We start from the raw sequence: 23326 nt of genomic DNA, 5'->3' as shown, positions 1-23326 counted from the left end.
CCCAAAGTCATATATAACTATTAAAAAGTCATGACTGATGGATCTGATGTCTTTGGTTGGTCACTCTGGAGGTGGGTTGGTATCAAGATACTTTCAGCAGTCTTCATAAAGGATTTCATCTATTTGGACATCATTTTCTGCCACGGGCACTGATTCACAAATCTGTTCCCTAAAAGCCAAGGCAATCGTGTAAGGCTTTCCACTGGGATGTTTCATACATCTTTCAAGATAGGTATCATAATATCCTTTCCCTCTTCCCAATCTGTTGCCTTTTTTGTCAAACCCAAGGCCTGGCATGAAGATAAGGTCAAGACCTCCTGTAGAAAAATGAAATAAACATTAGTGGATGCACGGTGGATTTCCTGATGGCTTGACTACATCCACATAACTTCAGACATTTTCAAAAATGCAAGCTTTGTGTTTTGCAAAATGCTTCCCTCTCTTTGATCAGATGAAAAATGCTTTGAATACTAAACCTGTAAATTTACATTTTCATCTTATCAATTGCATACTAGATCAGCCGCAAAATAATTAGACCTTGAAAAGCTACAAGGAAAAAAAAAACTACATTATAACAAATTTATTTTATCATTTTAACCCCACACTTCCATATACTAATGATTATGACTCTAAATCCAGGCAGAGACTGAACTCAGGGAAATTAAATGCAGGAGGAATGAGAAAATCAAATGAACTTCAACATCAGACACAAAAATAGGAAAGGAAAAAAGAATGACAAGAAGACACCCGAGAGAGAGAACATCCTCCTGACACAACTGTAAGATGCCATGAACCTCCACTCAACCTCCCAAAACCAAAGAGCCTTGAATACAATATATTCTGAAAGTGGGTATTTGCCCTCTTATATCAAGATCAAGATTTGAAGGCTTGTGTCTTCGTGATGTTGGGTTCCTCTTCTCCCAAAGGATGTTCTTCCTCAGCCTGCAGCAATTTTCACTGTTGCTCCAGCAGCACACACAGGCATTCTGCTTGCCTGCCCTGACTATCCCTCCTTCTGGAGGGATGTATGGGTTCCCCAAGACTCTTCTGATATTGCACTTGATTGAAACTCAAAAAACTGAAACGAGCTGCATAAGCTGCCAATAATCTGGACAAAACAAACCCCACCGGCTGGTGAAACCCTGACAAAAGGTCCCACCAACAAGTTCCCAGTAAAAAGCCAAGATCAGCTAAGCCCTTTTTTCTTGCTTTGTTCATACTCTGTGAACGGATGTGGATCGGCATCATGCCAGGTAGCCAGCTACAATTTACACTCGGCTGCCCACTTGTTTCAGGAGTTGATTCACACCACTGCCAGGTAGGCAAAAGAAACTGGCTGCCACGCTGGGCAACCACCAGGCATGGAGGCAGCCAGTGTGCAGATTCCCATTAGTTATGCAAAGCTTGTTCGTTTAGTGTGTGAAGTCTTGCAAGGAAATCCTCTAAACAAATGAGCTTGGCTGGCCTGGAACTGATCGCTGAAGCCAGGAACATCCCACTTACGAGTTTCGCAATGCAAAGAAAGTCTGTCATGACTTGCTGCTGTAGCAGACAGACGCTTAAGGAGAGAAGGGCAGGAAAGGTAGTGGAAAGCCAGCGCAGACTGAAACACAGCTGACACGAGTCTGGAAAGAAAGCAAATACTGCGTCTCAGTCCACTGCTTCTTCCTTCTTACAGGAACGGTACTTAGCCTTGAGCAGCTTTTCTATAACTAGCTTCTGCTCCTTCACCAGGGCTAGAATGTGTCGGGTATTTTTCCACTTTTCCTATGTCTAAACCTACTCTCTCCTGCCAGTTTTGGATTGAGCTGCTCTCGCTACATCTAGCTGAGGAATGATGCCCCACATTCAAGGAGATGCGTGGGAGCGTGTACTGGAAGAGCCAGAGCTAAGCAGAGTTTTTCAGTTTCCAGGGAAGCCCATCTGAGATCACGTATCAACTCCCAACTCAGCCTGGAAGAGCATGTTAACAGTTCATGTAAGACCAACTCATTTGCACACACCCCCCAGGCTCCTGGAGATTTCCCTCCACTGTTCATCGTTCAGAGAAGAGTCACTGATGTGAACACCCATCCACCATGACCTGATGACTTAATTAGAACATAGATATAAAATATGCAAGGCAATGCAGTGTGAAATGCTTAGAGAAGATCGATCTTGCAAATCCGGCATCATACAGTTAAGAAGCATGGCTTTTTTAAAGAGGTCAGGGGAGTAAGAGGAGGGAATTAGCCAAAGGGCAGACCACAGAGTATTACTGGTTGAAATAAAAAGGAGTCTGAGTGTTTTACCACACTGCAGTCAACTTTTGACTCATAGGACAGACAAATGGCAAATGGCAAACGAAGAGGAAAAGAGGCACGAGGGCAGAAATATGGTCTCACCTGAAAAGAGATGCCATTTTTATGGTATCACCATGTACATCATGCTGGATGTACCATGTCACATCTCTTCAGTTTGCAAGTAAAAATACATATTTGCCAACTGTCAGGCCTTATGGACTAGGACCTAGAAAGCAGCTGATCTTCTCCCCGTTAGCATGGTCAGTAATAGATTCTGCAGGTCAAGTCCTCCACGAGTTACTCTTGTGCTCACTACTTATCCTCTCCATAGTTTGCCTCACATTGGCTCTGCGTAGGTATTCTGGTGGAAAAGAAACCAGTATGTACCAAACGCTAACTATGCACATAAAGAAACACGCTCTGCCTTACTCTTTTTTTTTAGCTGTTTTCACTCCGTGTGATTCTCATGGCAAAAAGCAGGAAACATTCGCAATCGCTACCGCTGGCAGGTAAGAATGCACACAAGGGGCAAATCTGCAGAGTAAAAAGGTGCCATTTCTCCTTACATTGGTATTACACAGAGGAAGAAGACAAGTCAGGGGAAGCACTACGGAAGGAGGGAATTGGCAGGAACAGTGCAGGGAAGGAAGATACTTTCTATGTAGTTTAACTGATAGCACCAGGCACACTTAAGTGAATTTAGACATATTAAAGCACTGTTTTCTTCTGGGTTCTCTGGAGAAACAGAGACTATTTTAATGAGTCAGCTCCTCTATAATAATGGATTTTTTATGCCAAATAACTCAAAGAAGCTTGTGCAAATCTCAATATGAAAAATTATGCTGTAAATACTGTAATAGTTACCCTTATATTTTTCTTCCACTGGAGCACTGCGATACTGAATGCCTTTGCTCTGACTCACAACATGCTGTCTGATATCCATGCAACTCACACTGCACAAGATTTAAGTAAAGTGCCAAGCAAGACTTTCAGTAGAAAAATGACACACCTACCCTGCAAGGAGCCCGAGGGCAGTTCAAGGAGCATTAGCCCCAAATCCTGCCCTGGGATCTAGAATGAATGGCAGAGAGCAGCATGGAGAAAACGCTTCCCCGCCACATAACTTGGGGAGCAACAAAACCTCTTGTGGTGCCTGCGGCAGTGCGGGGGAAGAGCTGTCACAGGATGAGAGGTGACACACAGATGAAACCAAGATTGCAGACACAGATGAGACCAAGATTGCGGACACATAAGATTACTATCAGCAATGAGAGTACATCAACAGGATGGTAGTTGAGGGCAAGAACATCTTACCCCTCTTGGCACGGGGCCCTCCTGTTCCCAGGTCCTTCCAGCCCTGCAGGATCACTAGTTGCCACTCGGGATGCCCTGCCGGCTTGCTCCGTTCTCACATCCTACTCCCCTTGCTCCCACAGACCGCTGTGTGAAATGGCATCCTTGTCCCTGAGAAGACGGGGCAGGTACTTGGGCATCAGATACCACATCGGTTTTCAGTGCCTTGTAAAATAGTCTAAGAGAGGTCTCATGAGCTCCGTCTACTTCTATCCCTTTCCTTGTAATGGCCACTGTCCCCCATGTGTCTGTAGTCATTAACTGTTGGATCTCGGATCCCTGAGGGCCCAGGAGCCCAGGAAAGAAAACTAAGAAAAGCACACCCACAATCGAGAGGGCTTTTGCTATAGGTAATCCATGCGTCTCCCAGAACACTTGCATGTGGTCTGCAAATTGCTGAAGGCTGGAAACACTCAAGCAACTCCAGCACAGGACTTCTACGTAGAGAACGTCAATGCTTGTTATAAACTTTAATTAAGCTACTGGGTATCCCAGTAAGGTTAGCAATTATGAAGACAGTCACCTAATACTTGCTGTATCTATGACATGAGCTCTTGTGGCTACAGCTCCTTCAACTGTGCAGCACCGTCCGTGAAATAATATACCCTGACTCATCTATCAATGTGGGCATACAGCCTTGCTGACATGGCCACACAGGTTTCATTTATGCTGCTAAATACAGCAGGGCCAGAAAACAAATTGATTTACAGGATCATGGGTGGTCAATACTGTTTAATTGTCAGCACACTGCCTGGCACTGCCGGTCCAAGTGACATCCACGCCTGCTCCAGGGGACAGGATTCCCATGAGCAGTAAAGACAGAAGAGTACAGGTCTGGCTCCTTCCACCCTGGGCAATCCTACACCAACAAAACCAGTTTTGCTCCTCCAGACACAGACACAGACACAGGCTTTCCTGCCACGTGCCAGAATATGCAACACAAATCCTCAGACTGATGCTACAATAATACTGCTGCGATGGTCTGCCATAAGGCCTCATATTATTAAAGATACTATGAACTGGGGAAAAAACAGTATTGCCTTAGGGCCACAGAGGCATCATGTGAGACCAAAAAGAAGAGACAGGCCAAGTTCTGTGTAGTGTGGATAGGACTAGTCTGTGCCATTTAGCCCTGTGTTATTTAACAGTGTAGATAGTGTCATAGCTTCAGAACCTGCCATGTGGGTGTACAGGCACACTCTGTTTGCACTGACTTGCATACATCTATGTAGACATACCTTATGTCACAGAGAAGTGAAATGACTTGCCCAAGCACTCAGGAAATGTGTGGCAAAACTACACGCAAAAGGCAGGTGTGCAAGCTGCGCGTCCCCTGACTTACCAGCAGACCAAAACGTTAGCATCCCCTCTCTGGTGTTTTAAATAGGAATACACGGTTTCGTTTCCTCTAGGCAGCTGCAGTGAATCTCCTTAGTTCGGTAGTGCATTTCTCATTACCCTTCATGATGATATCAGGTTTGATTTCTTCCCCAGGGAAGGATTTTCTCCTTGCACCTCATTACCTCTCTTCTCCTTAATCTGATGTTCCTATTTGAAATGCCAGCCGGCATTTTCAGAAGTGTTCTTGACAATGGTTAATTATAGAAGAGTCCATCAAACTGCCGAGATACAGGTCATGCTAAGACTGCTGAGGACTTGTCCTGCCCTCAGAAGGAGCAGCCAGCATGGCCCCTCTCCTCCCAGGTTTGAAGAGGCTCCATCACCCCACTGCCACCCGCCATGTGGGGTCATTCATCTCCCCCTGCACAGCTAGACGGTCCTAATGGAAGATGAAACCAAAATACTCTGTCATCCCACCTTCTCATCCCTCGCCTCCACTTGCTTTGTGGACACAGCAAAGCACCTGGGACCCATCAAAGTGGGAGCCAGGACTCTTTTGATCCTCGCCTCCAAAGCACTTACAAGAGGATGAGGCAGAGACGGAGCTGCAGCAACTCCTGTGTCCCTGTAAAGAATGTCAACGTGCTCATAAAAATCATGCTTACAGCACAGGTGCCTTCTGAGGTGTGCAGTTTGAGCTTCTCCTTGAAGCACAGAAGTTTGTGCATCATTTACAATGTCCCCACAAGGATGGCTTGATCCTCCCAGCCTGGCACCTTGGCCAAGAACGAGCTGTTCAGCGGTTGGGTTTTTTCCACGCGCAGCTCGCTCTGCGGTGGTAGCTAGGGACTCCCCCTGCTTTGCTCAGATGTAAATGATGACATAAGGTGCGGGACCAGAAGAACCAGGATAAGAACAGCTTTCTGTTTAAAGGAAAGGAGTGTTTATGGTGCTATGCACACCATAAACAATGTCATATCAGTCTACGCACAACCTCTGTGGAGCTGACAAATATTTGAAAGCTGTTCATTTAGAAGGAATGAAAGCTTACTTTGGTCCTTTTCTGATCTAGCAAGGACCACAATGGAGAAAAACACCAAACCTTTTGGCAGGAAAATCTTACTTTTCAGAATGAAAAGGGTGCAGCAACCATCTGCTGCCCCTGTATCTGCCACCCTGGCACAGAGGAAGAAATTAACTCAATCACTTGATCCTAACATTGAAAATATCAGTCTTGGTGACATGCAGGGTATGAGCCAATGAGTTGGAATAACTCAGAAAGATCTAATTAATGACAGAATCGTTACTGTAACTTTAATTATTGTCAGCATCAGCATAGTTAGGCCTCTCGGGTAGGAGTTAGCTTCTCAGCATATACTCTATAGGGCACAGATCATCATCTTTTTCTCTATTTACAAAGCACCTAACACTGTGGTCTGGGTTAATCACCAGACCTTGGGGAAAACAACTCCACAGTATTTCAATTATGCCGCAGCAAAACAAATCCCTTCCCCTTTATGAGCAGTGCTAAGCTTCATCTGTAGAATGCCCTGAGCGCCCCTTGCACTGCTCCTGAGGTTGCTAACAGCTTGGCATTTCCTTCCAGATAAAAGTTTTCTGCCCTTTGGAAAAAACCTGCCCTTGATTTCAAGTGCATCATCTCTGCTATTACACACTTGCCTTGGTATAAGGTCAAAAAGGGAAATGCCAGATCTGTTCACTACAGGCCTAATCCAGACCCTACCAAGGTGTGTGGTTCCTGGAAGGGCTGGGATTGCTTCCAGGGGAAACCAACTCCTTATCCTTGGAGAAGCCAGATACTGTTATATCCCCAACGAAACGAGCAAGGAGACAAAAACATTATCCTTTGCTGTGACTGATAAGTATTTGAAAAAAAGTCATTCATCCAAAACCAATGATGCTGACGTCTTCCAGTAACACAGGGGACTGCAGACATAAACAGTTACATTGCTTAACTTTGCCCCAGCCAGTCTACTAAAATGTGAATACAATCCCTTAAACAGAACAAAAACTCTTATCCGGTAATTCCTATTTGCTCATGTGATACAGCCTTTGAAAATCAATATCAGAAGCTCAGCATGAATCCTCATCTCCTTGGAAACCTAACTTACAATGCAAAGGATCAGACCCTCAGCTACTGTAAATCAGCATTGCCCCACTGACTCCCCTCTGCACTGACCTTGGGAACTACATGGAAAATATCCTGAGTTACGGACACGGATTTCAGAAAAATCAATTCTTTTCTCTTGTAAATATTTGTTGTTGGTTGTTCATAAACAGCTCTCCTCCAGTGCTTTTCTATAGTGTTCACTCTGTAGTCTCCTTATGATCCCAAACGGCTACCTAACAGGACTAAAAGTCGTGTTTCACATTAGATTGAAAAATCAGCCCATTTTAAACCGCAGTCAGTAGCTTTTCCTCCAGGTGTTTCCCCTGTGTGCACACCTTTAATTGTGCAGTACCACAGCACTTCAGCAGGACTCACTGTTTTCTAACTATTCATAGACATCTGTTTTAGAAGGAAAGCCAGAGAGATGCTCGCTTTAAATCCAGCACGCACTAGCCAGGCACAGGAATTAAAAATCAAAGTATCACATCCAAATCCCGTGGGCTTTATCCACAGTCTCCTGTTACAGGGCACACCGTGAGGCCCTCAAGCCTAATGCTCACCCCATCCAGGGAGAAATGCTTTTAACACAAGCGGCAATCATTTGCTTTATTTTCATGCCTATTTCTGTATGGGAATTGCAGGAACCAGGAAGGTTTTGTGTCCTTTTGTCTTCTAAAAATCTTTTTACCCACGTCCATGCATACCCATAACGCACCAATCTGCCTTTTACATACCTACATATGCCAAGCAGGCTATCTCCTCTGCGCCCCGGGTAACTGGTCCACTAGCATGATGGAGACAGCTTCTGTTATTACTTCAGTAAAATATTTTGCAGAAAATAGAACCATCAGCAGAATCTACAAACAAGCACAGAGCAACTCAGCGTTTATCTGTCTACTCATCCATGTCAGTGCTTTGTGTCAGCATGAAACATTGCTCTCCACAGTTCACACTTGCCCTTCTGAACTACAGCGTAATAAAATATTTATACTTCTCCCCGAGAAGCTACATGATAGCCATCAGTCATACAGGTTTAAAACAACGGAGTGGCAGCCACTCTCCTGTTATTAAACCTGCAAAACACACTAATAAAGCCTTTTGATCAGCTCCTGTGCTACTAAGCTGCAACCAAGCAAACACCCTCCTATTTTGAATTCATTTAAAACAAAATCTTACCAATTTAATGCCAATGCATTTGAAAGGTAAAACGCACCACACAGCATCAGCTGTAGTATGTCAGCCCTGCACAAACAAACCTATCCTGCTCCACAAATAAATATCCTTTCATGTGTCATCGGGGAAGCTACTGTATAAGGCTCAGACTTGTGCTCAAATTCTAGCTGGTTTCACCATGTGGGAAGACTGTGCGAGGCTATAACCATCACACTCATTTCCCCTGAGGTTTAACTTACAGTCAGCTGAGGTCTAGTGTCTCATTTTCAGAATTTGCCAAATGTCTACCTGAAAGAAAACTTGAACAAGTACTCTTCTATTTCACTATTATTCATCAAGTCTGCGTAAGCCCCATAAATAAACCATAATCACTCAATGCCACCTACAAAAACGTCTGGTTTTGCAAATTCAGAGTAAAGGAAATAATTGCTTTGAAATGCTTTAGTTATCAGTCTGTAAAAAATGACTTATCTGCTCCTGATATTCAGATATGTGAGCAGAGTTAGAACAGTTTGATTGGGAAAACACGGGCAACGAAAAATGTTTGGTTCAAAGCCTTGCACCTTGGTTCTCCTGTGATTTTAAACTACCAAAATACTCTGAAACAAGATGTACCCAGGAGCAATTCCAAAGAGAGGACAAACGGCATTAGAGCCACTTTACAGCACATCAACACATCTTGCTAAATCAGCAAATGCTGACTGCAAATCCACTCCTTTAGAAACTCACAAGGCATTGGTGCTTGAACTGTGTATGTCGGGACTGTCAAAACACTGCTGCAGCCTAAAATACAAGGATCTTTGTGTATCTTTATGTGTTTTTATGTGAAATTCTTTTAAGATCTTATCAGCTACACCTCCCATAGTGTTTATCTGACACTTATTTAAATACTTCCACTTGATACATGTGCATGTGCACTATTTCATTTCTTCACTCTTGGTCCTCTTTTGCATACTGCTGTCTGGATATTTTTAAATCAAAATATGACAGAAGTGAATCATTTGGGGATTTTCAATACATCATGCATCACTACCAATATTTCCAATGCCCTTTGACTCACTCAGCAGATATAGCCTATTGTAAAATACGCAGAATTGCTTGTGAAATAGAAACTGTTAAGACATCAACTTCTTAATCAGTGTATAAACCTGACTCCTGTAAGGAGTTACACCACTTGATGGGAACATTAGGCATGCTTACAGGCAGGGTTTGTTGAACATGTAGAGTCAGCTGGTTTGGAGGTGATGGCACCTTTGCTCTTAGTTTCCAACATGTTAGCATCATAACAGCTAAGAAACCCTGCTTCTTGCATCACAAGATCTTCTTTTATCTTTTTAAGCTTGCACAGCTTAAAAAACCCGACTGTCCCTGGAATCCTCCACCTCCCTCGCTCCAACCCCTGATTTTTTGCAGACATTAGGCTGGAGCACTTGTTCTCCTATGTGTCTGAGTACAATGCCTGGATGAGATTTTAATTATAGGAAAACAGCCTAAATGACACCAATGCTCTGTAGTAAATCTATGGAATACTGACACCTGCCGGCATAGGGCTTCATGTCACTCCTGGACAGGAATTTGCCCTCCATCTACACCCCAAAAGCTGATTCCCATCTCATATGCACAAAAGCCAGCGCAAGCAGGAACTGAGTCCAGTTATGATGCCAAACATAAAGACCAAGAGCTATCCTTACACCGTGAAATAGCAGCATGAGTCTCCTGCTCCCTGAAAGCCAGTGGCTCTCGGCCAGGTCCAAGGAATTTCCCGCTGTACAGGGGAAATGACTGCGTATTTTGAATCTCAGCAAAGACAGTGGGGATTACCTGTGCCAGGAAGACAATTCTTTTGTAGCTGGAAAAGTGCTGACCTGATTTAATAGCCCACTAAGCTGGCAGAAAACCAATCCTAGGAAAAAGAAAGAAAAAAAAGGAATCATTTTCTGCCAGATTCATGAGCTGAATCTGCTCGGCAGTGAGTACCGGAGATGGCACTGGGGCTGGGAGGACAAGGGGAGCACAGAGCTGAAAGCAAGAAAGAGGCATCAGGACTGCCCCTTCGGGCACCAGCCAGATGTGAGCAGAGCTCAGCTGTCTCACCAAGCCACATCTTCAGTCCACATTACCCTACACACGCGGGCAGCAGCAAAAAGCTTCCTCTCCTGTTCTCCAGATTGTCCAGATTATGTGCACAAAGGCACTGAGACAAGTTTGGTGCCGGCTCTTCCTTTCCAAAAATGGAAATAAAGGGAGGCAAAAATGTCTGTCTGGATTAGTTACTGCAGCCAGAGATACTTTCATGTTTGCATTTCCCCTGTATGAGTTTGTTGTAGAGACTCATGCCTCGCTCCAGAAATGAACCTAACCTCTTACTTGCTTTGGAGAGACTCCTGTCTCTAGGAAACAGTATGAAGAAAATGACAATGCTACTGTTCACACTCACTCTAGCAAAATTAGCCCTCTTTGAAACAAAACACTTGAGAGTCACTTGCAGTGAATTTAAAGCCCTTGCCTATGTTGCTTTCACTTCTCTTTAAACTTTAATTGATTACAGCAGAAGTAATCTTTTTAGCTGTTTTGCTGAGTGCAAGGAGAATGTTTTCTGCAAGAAGGCAAACATGGATGTGACACTTAAGATGCTTGCAAGGAAAAGCACTCTTTTAACGCCTTAATGAACGTTATGAAAGCAAAAAGCTGTAGCGTCCCAGAGCTCTCAGCCCTCCAGGTTCACTGCAAAATACCCCGGCACAGGCGGTATTAACCACGCAGTGTTCATGGTTTAGTTTGCACCAAGGAAATTCAGGACATAAGGACACCAAAGGGCATTACAATGTGATGCCACATAAACACATCAACTTTTGCATTTCAGAGCATTTTTTCAAAAGCCTTTCAAGGAAGGAGACTCTCTGTAATCATGCTATACCTGTTTCTGAACAGAAGCACCGGGAGAAGCTCAGCTAAAAGTGGCTGTATTCACCTAGCAAATTGGGTGCTGATTGTTATTAAGCTGTTTCAGAGAGTTGTGGAAGCTGGAGCAGACATCAAGGGGAAAGGCAGACACCAGCTGCAGGGGAGAGCGATTCCAGCGCTGGGGATGGAGTCCCACATCTTTCAACTGAAGGCTGGGATGCAGAAAAGCCCTGAGGGAAACAGTTGCTACCACAGCTGGGCCCAACACCTGAAATATTTTATTTCCAAGCAAATATCTTCCTAACTCTACCTGTTATGGAACATGTTACACAGAATAATGTAAAATTATTTTATAGATCTTTAATACTGGAACAGGCATTTTTGTAATGATGTGTCGTTGTGGGATACCTGTGTGGAAACCAGTTAAAAAGATCTGCCCAGTGAGCTGATTTGAAGAGCAGTGTTATGCTATATACAGAAAAAATTAAATTCTACAGTGCCATTACATATATTTCACAGTATTTCTTTACCTGGGTGTAAAATGTTCTCTCAGGCATCTTTTCGTCAAAATAACATCAGAGAAATTGCAAAGGTTGAAAGAGCAATGGCTGGAACTCTTACAGATCTAGAAAAGCTTCTATGTGAGAATCAGAAAACAGATGAAGTTTGATAGAAAAAAATTACAAGTGAAATAATACAGGTTTAACTAAACAATGAATAATAAAAAGAAAGCAAAATCAAACATCTTTATTTACTTCTCATCACAGAAGAATGAGGTATCACTTGAACTCAGAGCAGCAAATTTAAAATGAATACAAGGAACATAATATTTCACATAGCGTAGGAACATAATATAATATTAACATAATAAGGAACATAGTATTTCACATTACAACTAACTAACCAGTATAACTCACAGCTGTCAGAAGGCAGCGGAGCCAAGGGCTTAATACAAATAAAATTAGATGCTTAGGGGAACGCTCCAAATGCCCACAGGTAAAGAAAAACCAGAACCTGCTTGCAGGGGGATAAGCTGGGGACTGCAGCTGTGGAGGTAGGAAGAAATTCCGGTTATTGCTACATAGCTACAAGTTGTGAGATTTCCCGACTCTTGTAAAACACACGATGCTGGATTGTACATCCAGTGCTGCGATGCTGCACTGCGCGAGGGGATGCATCCTCTCTCCGGAAGAAGACTCATCACCAGAATGTTAATGCCTCACTTGCACTGAATTTGTTCTCCTTATGCATATCAAAATACTATGGCTCATTGTCTCCAAGCAGAAGTTCATCCCAAACTTTAAATCATTTCATTAAAAAATAAATTACATTAAGAGCTAAGCCTCAATTTTCAATTTTGTTTCATGCCATGCTCTCAGGTTTTCTTTTTTATGACCAGTGTAAAAAGATTTTAAATTATAATCTATCCCTTGATATATATTGTACTGTAAGTTTTAATCAAGTTTCCCAGAGGAAAAGAAAATCTAACAGTACCCTCAATCACTTTACAATCTTGTTGGGGGTATTTTTTTGTTTTTTTCCTAAGCAGTAATATTTAACATCTCTGCTTTTCACATACCCATATTTCATTTATTCCAGATACATTCCAATCTGCATATATCTCATTAAAATATTCACAGTTACCCTGAGCATTATTTACTACATGTCTTTTTTCAGAATGATTAGCATCATTTTGTATGGTCCCATTATGCCTTCATGTACAGCTATACAACATCTAATGGAGCTGAAGTAGCATATTAGACTTTCCCTGTGTTTCAAGGCATAGCATTTTCTCTTCACACTGTTTTTTATTTCTAAACTCTAATGTGCCTCATATTTCAAAATCGTCCAACTTCTGGTGCATCATTTTTTTGTGGGGGGAGGGGGCAGGTCCAACCTGTTATCTTTTTCTACATCCCATTTTATTTCGCAGCTGTAAGTTAAACCTATTCCTCTTAAGACTGTATTGCCACCACTTCAGTCACACTTCTAAAGGACTGTGCTAAAATTTGGAATAACTAAGAATACTGATGGCATCACGAGGCCATCAGTCCTGGCAGCAAATGCAGCCTCTTTGAATGTATGAATAAATAGCAGGAGTTTAAAGACAGGTGAAAAAGAGCTTCTGTGGACTAAAACGTTTCTGCAGGGCAGATCCCAATGGTAACATTTAAAATAGGGCCAATGGTCACTCAGGAATAATTTCAAACTACTTGAGGTTGTATGGAACTGTAGCCTAGAGGTAGCCAGCATTTTTCTTGCAAGAGGGTCGCACTTCCCGGCATAAATAGCCCTCATAAACCAAATACAGTCCACGTGGGTAAGCTGTCCCTCTCTGTTTCTACTACTGGCATGTTACTGTAATTTATGCGACAGCAAGTCTCAACATGTTCTGGAAGTTATTAAGGGCAGAAAGATGTAACTACCCTAACCTCAAAAGCCAACATGCAAAGGCTTATGTGAAAACGAAGCAGCAAGAAGTTGCTGCTAGACATATGTTAGTATTTCCTCACTTTGAAATTAGGATCTTTCCTTATTATTAGTAATAACTATACTGTCATTTAGAGCATGGATTATCTAGTTAACATTTCACTAATTATCTTGAAGGTACAACACAAATACTGTGATTGGTTGGACACCGAAGTTTCCAGTACTGAAAATGCTGGAAGTCTCCAAACCAAATTACGAAATACAAGTCCAGTTCTTAATACATTCATTTCTGGGAGCAAAAATACATTACGCTTTAGTATAGTAGTAGCAGATTATTCAGCATTCCCCATTACATATAAGATGCTGTATTATCAAGTGCTGCCATTTTTCAGCCTGGGTATTTATGCCAAACTGAGAGGGGGGTTATGTTTCTTTTGTTTCAGGCAAAATGGTTCACTGGTTTCTAAGAGGAAAGCTAGCAAAAAAACAACATTGGGGAAAGCTCTGTTGCTCCACGCTTTTGAAGCAAGAACTTGAAGTCTTGCTCGTAGTACCCTCTGTGCCAACAATGTGGCTTTAGCCCAGTTCAAATCCATTTGAGCTGGGCTTATACAATGTTGTAGATGTTTGGAAACGTGCCGTTTGCACAGGCTTAGGGAAGACATGTCACGGCGAATACTGAGCCTCCCTGAAGATGCCACCCTTTCCATACCGCTGCTGGAGTCACAGCGGCATGGGTGGCCCCACGACCCTCTCTAGGAGCCACTGCCAGTTTACAGAGGACGTTCCCTCCATCCTGGCTACTCATTCCCACCTCACACATGTTGCGCTGATACAGCTGCACGGTAAACTGGATCCACTCATCTGGATTCAAAAAATCCCAGCCAAAACAGGGTGGAGGAAAGGGGGAAAATACCCTCCATCCAGAGCAGCTCACTGATTCAGTTTACCACAGAGGGGCAGGAATATGCTGGAAACACGAGGGGGGAAAACTACTTAAGCCAGTATTGCTGCAAAGATGGCGCACACGGAGCTGCAGGCTCAGCTCCTACTGCCTGCCCCGCTCCCAACTGCGATGACTTGGAAGGACTTTCATTTCAGCGTCTGCTCCTAGTCCTGCTGACTGGGGCAAGACTGGGAACTGAAACATGGAAGGAAATGAGGACTGAAGTTTCACAAAGATTTTTCTTGGCATGCCACCCATTTACGCAATCCCTCATCACCAGCTTCCTACCAGCCTGGCAGTTGCATCAGTCCAAACCTGCGTGGTGGCCCTGTCTGAGAGAAGAAGAGCCTTTTATTGGTGCTGGGTTACTTCTAACCAAGACTGGTTTCCCAGTACAGCTCCCAACGTGGCTGCAGGGGCATCTGTGCTGGCACGGGAGAGGAGGGGTAAGGACAAAGAGGAGGAAAGAGAGCGCCTTATTTAATCAGGCACTGCCCAAAAGAAACAATCACAAAACTATGTCTTTTGTACTGTTTAGTACAGAACAATCACAAAACTATGTCTTTTGTACTGTTTAGTGCAGAAAGTACTATTTAACAGAGTTTTTCTAAGCCAATGAAACCAAGACAGAAGCCAACACACTGGGGAAGGAAATAAGTAAATTGAGACAGGGAATCTTGTACGTCTGGAAGCAGACAAATGAAAGAAGACAAAGCACATGATCTCCTCCCTTTCGGCAGGGGCACGCTATTTATGTTGGCCCAGCTGCCCCAGAAATGCCAGGCTGGAATGCAGGAGGAAGAGGGGAATATGGCCAGAAGGGCCAGAGAAGGACACTCGGAGAGGGAGATTCAGATAGGTTAGGCAAAGAGCACAACGATGGAGAGGGGCATGATGCTGGCAGAGAAATTAAAGCTTGGAAAGCAGGTCTAGCCCAAGGACAAGACAAGCCTGGGAAATGATCTTTTTGGAGGGAACAGAGAAGATGCCGTGATGTTTGGAAAAGCAAGCAAAAGAGTCTGTGTTCACTGCGGGCAGCTCCTCTGCACAGCCCAGGCTGGAACCAGGATCCTGAGCCTCTGCTGCTCCTCCACCAGCAAATACCAGTTAATATCTTTAAGTTACTGAACATTGTAGTAATGAAGAGCCCATACAGAAATGAAGACTTCTGTCTCCACACCAAGATTTGAATAATGCAGAGTAAAAAAAGCCTGCAGCTCTAACTTGAACAACAGAGAGAAAACAAATGACTGAGCGCATACTGGTTAGCGGCATTCATTAACAGCAAGCAGCGTTCACCTTTTGCATCTTTGAAAGAGCCCAGATCATTGCATCTGGGTTCATCTTTGAATGAACCCAGATCTGACAGGCAAGGACTATGTAATAATGTACTTAAAGACCGGGGCAGAATTTACACAGATAAAGAGGCTGAATTAAGTTTGTACACATAATCCCATTTCTTGCATTTCACAGGAGAGCACCACACAACCCACTCGAGTAAGCAGATTCAGAGCCACAGTTTCTAATAACTCCTCATTTTTCAGCCAAAGAAAAAATCTAGGCCAAAACCCCTCTCCCCATCACCCAGGTGAATGCTTTAAAAGTTGCCTTTTTGTACACCTTCAACTACTAGTCAGTAGTTTAGTTCAGTTATGAACATTTAAGCATAATATTTGCTCAGGCCCAAGACTTCCAGCTGAGATCCCTCAGTCCAAAGATGGCCACCTGCCTCCCTTCAAAGAAGCCACCTCCATGAATTTTACCGCATGGAGATACTCAACCCAGTCAATTTTTTTGACTCCCAGTAAGAATAATCTCTTTTTCAGAAGAATAACTTAGCTTTTCATCCATAGTTCTCAGAGAAGGTTTAAGTAATGATAAATTACATTACAAACAAGGAAACCCATGTCCAGCCCGCTGAATCACACCGCCTCCCTAAACCACACTGAAATTAGAGCTGCTGGGGAAGTGTCCTTTAAATTTCTGTAGGAGTCGTGATAAAAAGCAAACAGGGAGCATGGTTTTATCTGATTTACTCCTTCCAAAGTTGTGCAAGGTATCTACATTCCTGTAAACAATTACTGCAACCCGCCTGAACTTTCACCAAAAGTATTACCTTGGGCAAAACCCCATACTGGTGCACCTTTGTACTTCTGATGGGCAAGGATACAAATGGGAATTGGTACCTATTAAGAAAATGTACCACTGGCTTGCTCCAAAAGTTGTCTAAATCTTTCAGCAGGTATAGCTGGAAATGAACTAAGTCATGCACCTACATACACCCCTACTCCAAACAGAGTATCTGAACTTCTTCCACCTTTGTTCTTTCTGTTACTGTGTCCATTTAGCTTAAAGAAATCAACTTTTCATACAATTACTATCACCCACGCACAGTAGAGAAGATGACAGACTTTCTACTACCAAAACTGCAGTGATCGTTGTTTATGCCAACAAGGTGTAATGTGGTGTACTGCCAAGATGAAAATGCATAAACCCTGATCCAACAGAAGAAGGACTGTCTCCAGAAGGTGGGGTTCATGTCTATTCAACATAGCTTGTGAGTACTACCAAGACTGGGAAACTCTATGCAAAAAATTATACCTAGCCTTATCTTTGAGCTGTTCTTCACAATAACCATGCCTGAAGTTTTAAGGACAGTGTGAATTTAAGCTTTTTGTCATGCAAAATGAATACACTCAGAAGTGACATGACTTATTTATGTACCTGCAGGGTATTTCTTGGAAATTACATAGCAACTTATGCCAGCAATGGGAACATTACTAATACAACACCATGTTATCTCCTTATAACAATGTAAATGCCTCAGATCACCACAGTATTTGATAACATCACAGAGATAAATGTTTCATCCATGCATAATTCCAACAATTGAGGATGGATGTAGTAGCAAGGCAATTTGCATTCCTGCAAATGTACCAAAGTTCAAAAAATATAATAACTGACACAAAAAATAGAGGAAAAGGAATTTAAAGACACAATGACGTGCAGTGTGTGTTTCTATGGGGACAAATGGGGGGGGGGGGGGGAAGAGTCTGATTATGCAATAGTGAAAAAAACTTAAACTTACTCTCTAATCTACAAAAACTGTCCAAGGATAAAGGAGCAAAGTCTGACCTCCAATCCAAACCAAATTATTCCTGAGTACAAACAGACTGAAATGGAGCTTCAGGCTGCAGAAGTCTGACATGGACATACATCAGTTGTTACAACCGCCGGCTGCAGCTCCCTCGGCATCTCTCTGTAGACTGCAGCAGCTCTCTTGGCATTGCTCTCTGCCCATAACCATACTCTGGTGCAGAGAACGAAAGAGCAGCTGCAGAACTAGCCAGGTACTAAAAGTTGCTCCTGCCTTCCCCCATCTTCACCACCTGGCACCTGGGCCATCCCCAACCAGTACATCCCAGTGCACTCTACACCAGGTAGTCCTTGCTCCCATCATACCTAAAATTGTCGTGTGTTCTGTGATCTCTGCAGCAGACTTGTTAAATTCAATTAACAGCAGCTCATCAGTAGTACAAAAGCTTGTCCTGAGTGCCTGAACTAAACTCAGTCAACAGAACCCTGGGAATTTTAAGGGTTAACTTCAAAAGCCCCTAAATCCCACCAATATACACAAATTTTTAACAAAAATTAGGAAAACAAGTAACAATGCTAAATATTAAATGTAAAGAAGATGGTTGTATGAAGCAGTGAAATTGCTCACTAGCTAAAATGTGGACACAGAAAGGATTCTGAATTAGGAAAGAGGTAGAGATTGATAATAGAAGAAACAAACACAGTGAAGTGTTCTGGGAAAGTACATTGGCATCCCAAAGCAAATACAAACCCAAGTTCAACCAAACAGAGTCATATAAATGTTATGTTCCTTTGTCAAGCACTAAAAAGCCGGTAAGTCTGTGAGGTGTGGAAGCTGGCTGCATGGTGAATTTCCACCTAGAAAAAATTTTCTCAGACTGAGGTTTTAAGCATGAGTTTGACGTGAGTTTTCCATTAATAACATTAAACATTTCTGTACATGTTTCAGGAAGATATTAACGTGTTTACAAAAACAATGCAAATAATGAATACAGACACAAAAAAAGTAAATTTGTTTACAAGTTTGTGCGAGTTGGGGAATTTTAGGTTAAGAAAGTGAGAGGTTATTTTGGGACCAAAACACACATGCCACTAGCTAGATCTAAATGAACTTTTAACTTCTCAACCTGATGAAGAATCCAGGCTTTATAAGATCAAAATAAAAACATGATGGAATAATGATGGAAAAGACTTTGCAATATTCATCCAAGCCTACAAGAAAGTCCTTTTATTTTCAGTCTAAGGTTTCAGTCTGGAGAGCTGTTCTGCCTGGGCAGGCTCCATATCAGCCCTGTGATTCGCCCATGCAATACAATTTGCAGGATCAAAGATTTCAGAAAATTCTTGTGTCACCTTACAGGCATCACCTGAAAAGTTCCCTACCTTTCACGCAGTGGAAACTAAAGTTCTCAGAGTGCATCCTGAAACTGTGAATACCCCAGCCACTCCTGGCAAGCCCCTGTCTCCTTCATGAGCCTCTGTTATGCTTGCCAAGACTGCATTGAGGATGCCCGTGAACCAGACCAAGAAGCTGATTTATCTGGAGGGCTGAGTTTCTTTCAGCTGGATCAGCTGTGCAGTCTTGTTCCTGCCCTGCTGGCATATCACAGGGGTGGCACAGGGTAGAGAAAAACAGGCAAGAGAAAGGAGCATCTGCTTACATTGACTTAAACATCTCTACAACATATAAAACCAAAGCGTAACATTTCATTTCACTCTCGCTATCACATTATTTCCTACTGGCCTCAAGGCTACTCCTGCTCAACAACTCCACCAAGTAGGAAGAAAATACTCACCACCAGCAAGAGCCTCCTCTCTTACACTGTCATCATCACTAGGTTGAAGAATATTCCAGGATGTCAGAGTAAGGGAAGAAATGTCTTCAGCTGATGATAACTTCAGCATGTCCATGTGATTGCTGTGAGGCTTGTAACGTGGGATGAAACATTCTTTGCCTTGCATAAAAATGTCCTTAATGATTTCTTCTGTCTGGATTTCATCTGGCATGCTCAGAAAGATTGCAATTCTTTTGGATTCCTGGTACTTGGGATGGCCAATCACCTACATCGGAAATTGATGTAATCAGTTGATGAAAAGTTTAAAAAAAGATTGACTTAATTTATTTTAATTAAACACACCACTGGAGCAAAATATCCATTGGAAAGGGTAGAGACACAAACTACCACACATCATAAAGAAAATAAACCGACTTTGTTTCCTACTCCAACATTTCTATCATCATCAAAATCAAAATAGGCCAATTTTTGCACCCAGTGAAGAAAACATTGTAACACAGGTTTGGGCCAGCAAAAAACAATTTCGGAGACAATCTCCTGATCCTTTAAATGTTTGTGCCATACAGTGCAGACATCCTCAAATGCTCAGCATCACTGGAGAAAGATACTGCAGGCCAGAACTGCCAGCTTATGCAAGACATGAGGTTTTTGCATTCCTTTTCGTCCATCCTTTTTACATGCTGCATCTCTCATCCAGGCCTAGGCAGAATGAGAAGCAGGTCAATGATAATAACTCAAAAGAAAATTAGCATCAGAGCAGATAACTGCAGAGCACAAAGTCTTCCAAGACCAGGTCCCTCTTTTAAACCTGAAACGCCTTCCCTACAGCAAGTTTAGATATATGACTTCAAACATCACCTGTTTCTAATAGGTGATCTTTTTACTGCACATTTTTCAGAGCTTGAAGGAAAGATGGCCTTGCCATTTTTTGATTTTCATGAGGCTCGCTGTGCTGGGCTTATAAAAGACTGAATATAGGAAGGAAAATAAAAAATGCTTATATGGTAAAAAAGCGTTAGCAGATTCGTACCTCACTATGTCTCTGCCCCACTGCAGAGTGAATTCCACATTAAAATCTGAGAGGAGGTTTTTAAAAGCTTGTGTCTTCTTGTTCTCTAGTACCTTACCTATTTTGTTACTTACACCTGGACAAAACAAATACAAATGTGTCCCTTCTCATTTAAATGTGATTTATTCTTATTCTACACACTTGCAAAAATCTGTCAAAAATATCAGACACTTGAGAAACTGTGCTTATCTACGGAACAGAGAGCACCAAACCCTCTGCTCTGTGTTTGCATAACTGCAGGGTAACTTGCTCTTCTGAGCTTTAGCCTTTGCCCTGGCCCTGTTTTGAGAGATAAATGCCCCTATCCGAGTTGAGAGATGGTTCTCACTCCTCCTTTTTTTCTCTTTCCAGCACAGCAGTTAAAAGCCCAGGTGAAATATTCAGAAGATGGATATATTTTCGTAAGGAAAAAAAAAAAAAAAAAAAAGAAACACAAAAATTATGGTAATGTGCTGCTTGGCCATGGACACGTCTTAACAATTCAAAACCATATTTTACTTCGTTTTGTAATTTGCTCAACCTTACACATGGATTTTTCCAACTAAGTGATTAACCTCTTAAACAACAGAATTTCCATGGTAGCTTTTGTTTGAAAGAACGGACTATTTAGTCAAATTGCAGACTCTAGACAATGCCTGTGATTCATGTTGTTGAGGGCCTCCAGAGCCGAGCCTTCTCATGGGTTTGGAGAAGAGAGAAAACGAGACAAAGACCTCTCCTCTTTCAAAGTGGTGCTGTGTGCTTTGGGCACCACACAGGTCCAACCTGCTCCGACATGTCCACATCGATTATGCTGTATAGAAGAAAATGAGGTTGAAGATGTAAAACCACAGGTTACCAGGAAGACAGAATTTCGTATGTTTTCAGAACTGTGAAGATGAAGCTGCTATGACTCGGAGTAGTTTCTGAGAAGAGTGAAAAAATTTCCACACTTAACAAATATTATCTACCCTTTGTTCACCAGCTGATGGCTATTTTTGCAGAATCAGAGCATGCAAACAGCATGACTTTAATCATGAACATAAACATTAAAAAAGAATAATCATCCAGAAACTAATTTAATACTAGTGGCTAGGTCAGCCTGTGAAGCAATTTTACTTTGAATTTAAAGATCCTTTTGAGATGAGATTTTATGACTAAAAATATTGTTCAGGTGTTATAAAATAAGCTACTCACTTTTATTAGCTGCAAGCACTGATATATGTTATAAAGCTACATTTTCGGCCTTATGTTGTTCCAAATATTTTCTCAGCATTTTCAAAAATTTCTTCATGCCTGCTGTATTACCCTCCTGTAAGGAAGCTCACTCTACTTTCTGCCACTTGCACAATGCCACTCTGTCTCAAGCAAGCTCAGCATTTTCAATTCGTGTCAGATTATAAAAATGGCAAGATAATATCAATTTATACATCATATTTCCCAATGCCGTCTTTTAAGCAAAACAAAAGCTGTGAGTGCTCCGTTGCTGAGTTTATCAGCTGCAGTTAGACAAAGGCTGAGGGCTCCTAAAAATTCGGTACTACATGGGCTAGGTGCTTATAAAGTTGGCAGAGCACTCGGCATTTTTGAAGAGGACGCATGCCAGTATTTTCTAAAAATTGAGAGATTTAAGTATAGGATGTGTGATTACTAAAATTCATTATCATGATTGTAAGGCATTACTTTTTTTTTTTTTTAAAAAAGAATTCCCAATGAAAAAAAGCTTACGTGAGTTTCAGTTAAACTTGCTATGACTGAAAGTTTCTGTGCTGCCATGTCCCACTCATGAAGTGGCTACACATTAGTATTAAGTGAAGTCTATAAAATGATTTGAGATCCTCTGGTATGAAAATAACAATATAAATGTAGATCATCTAGAAATACCCGCCGGTGCTCCAGAAAAAAGGAGGACTGTGCTCTATTACATGCAGCAACTGCAAAATAAAATTTTATTGTGTTTATTAAAATGATAAAATACATCTATATAAAAACTTTGTAATCCAAACGCAAACAGGACAAGTACACACCGGTATCATGCTGTGCTAGGATACCAGTTAGGTAAACCCTGCTTGGTATCTTTTAAAGTATAAAAAATGTATTAGAAATAAAATCGCATGGAAGAAATACCACTGAAAGATACAGAAAGGAAATGACATCCAGTTAAACATGAGGCCAAATCGAGACAGTTGCTAAATTTTTATATGTGTTGCTAGGAGCTGGCCATAAAGCTGGCCCGATGTGCAACGTTTGAGGTAAACACCCACCACGAACCCATGAGAAACCCCGCTGCTTTGGGGTTTATGACAGTTTGCCTCCAGTTTCACAAGCACCCCGTGCTTTGACTTGATGATGGCGGTCTCTGCTCGTCGCCGCCGCTGCACCAAAGCCACCAGCTCCGGTCCCCGACTTTAATCGGGAGCGGTGAGGGGCGAAGGCAGGGGCCGAGGCGGAGCGCACCCCCCGCCCCGCTCGGCGCCCAGGCCCGGGAAGGCCGGGGCCGCGGCCGAGGAGCCGGCGGGCCCCCTGAGTCACCGCTCGGTCCCCGGCGGGGCCTGGAAAGTCCCCCCCGGGCTTCCCCGCGGAGGGCGGGGGCCGGGCCCGGCTCCTCGGCCCTCCCCCCGCCCCCGCGCCCGCTCTTCCTGGAAGCCGCCGCGCAGCGGCGGGGCCGCGGCCCGCACCCACCTTGCGACTCAGCAGGCGGGACTGCCGCTGCCTCTCCGCCGCGCCCAGCGCCCGCAGCCGCTGCCGCAGCTCCGCTCGCAGCGCCCGCTTAGCGGCCCGCAGCGCCGCCGCCGCCATCTCGCCGCCCTCCCCCGGCGGCTCCAT

General features: G+C 43.0%; 1 protein-coding gene across 1 annotated transcript; it reads right to left on the bottom strand.

Annotated features, from left to right (window-relative positions):
• MTHFS (methenyltetrahydrofolate synthetase) lies at positions 1-23326 on the bottom strand (the record flags this gene model as incomplete). The annotated part of the gene is made up of 3 exons (XM_082322591.1): positions 1-317; positions 19453-19717; positions 23183-23326. 3 exons carry the CDS (start codon positions 23324-23326, stop codon positions 94-96), a joined length of 633 nt encoding a protein of 210 aa, XP_082178717.1. The 3' UTR covers positions 1-93.

This window comes from Platalea leucorodia (genome assembly GCF_965183815.1).
Source record: "Platalea leucorodia genome assembly, chromosome: 9".
Taxonomy (NCBI): domain Eukaryota; kingdom Metazoa; phylum Chordata; class Aves; order Pelecaniformes; family Threskiornithidae; genus Platalea; species Platalea leucorodia.
The sequence above is the reverse complement of the archived record's forward strand: the minus strand, read 5'-3'. Positions and strand labels throughout refer to the sequence as shown.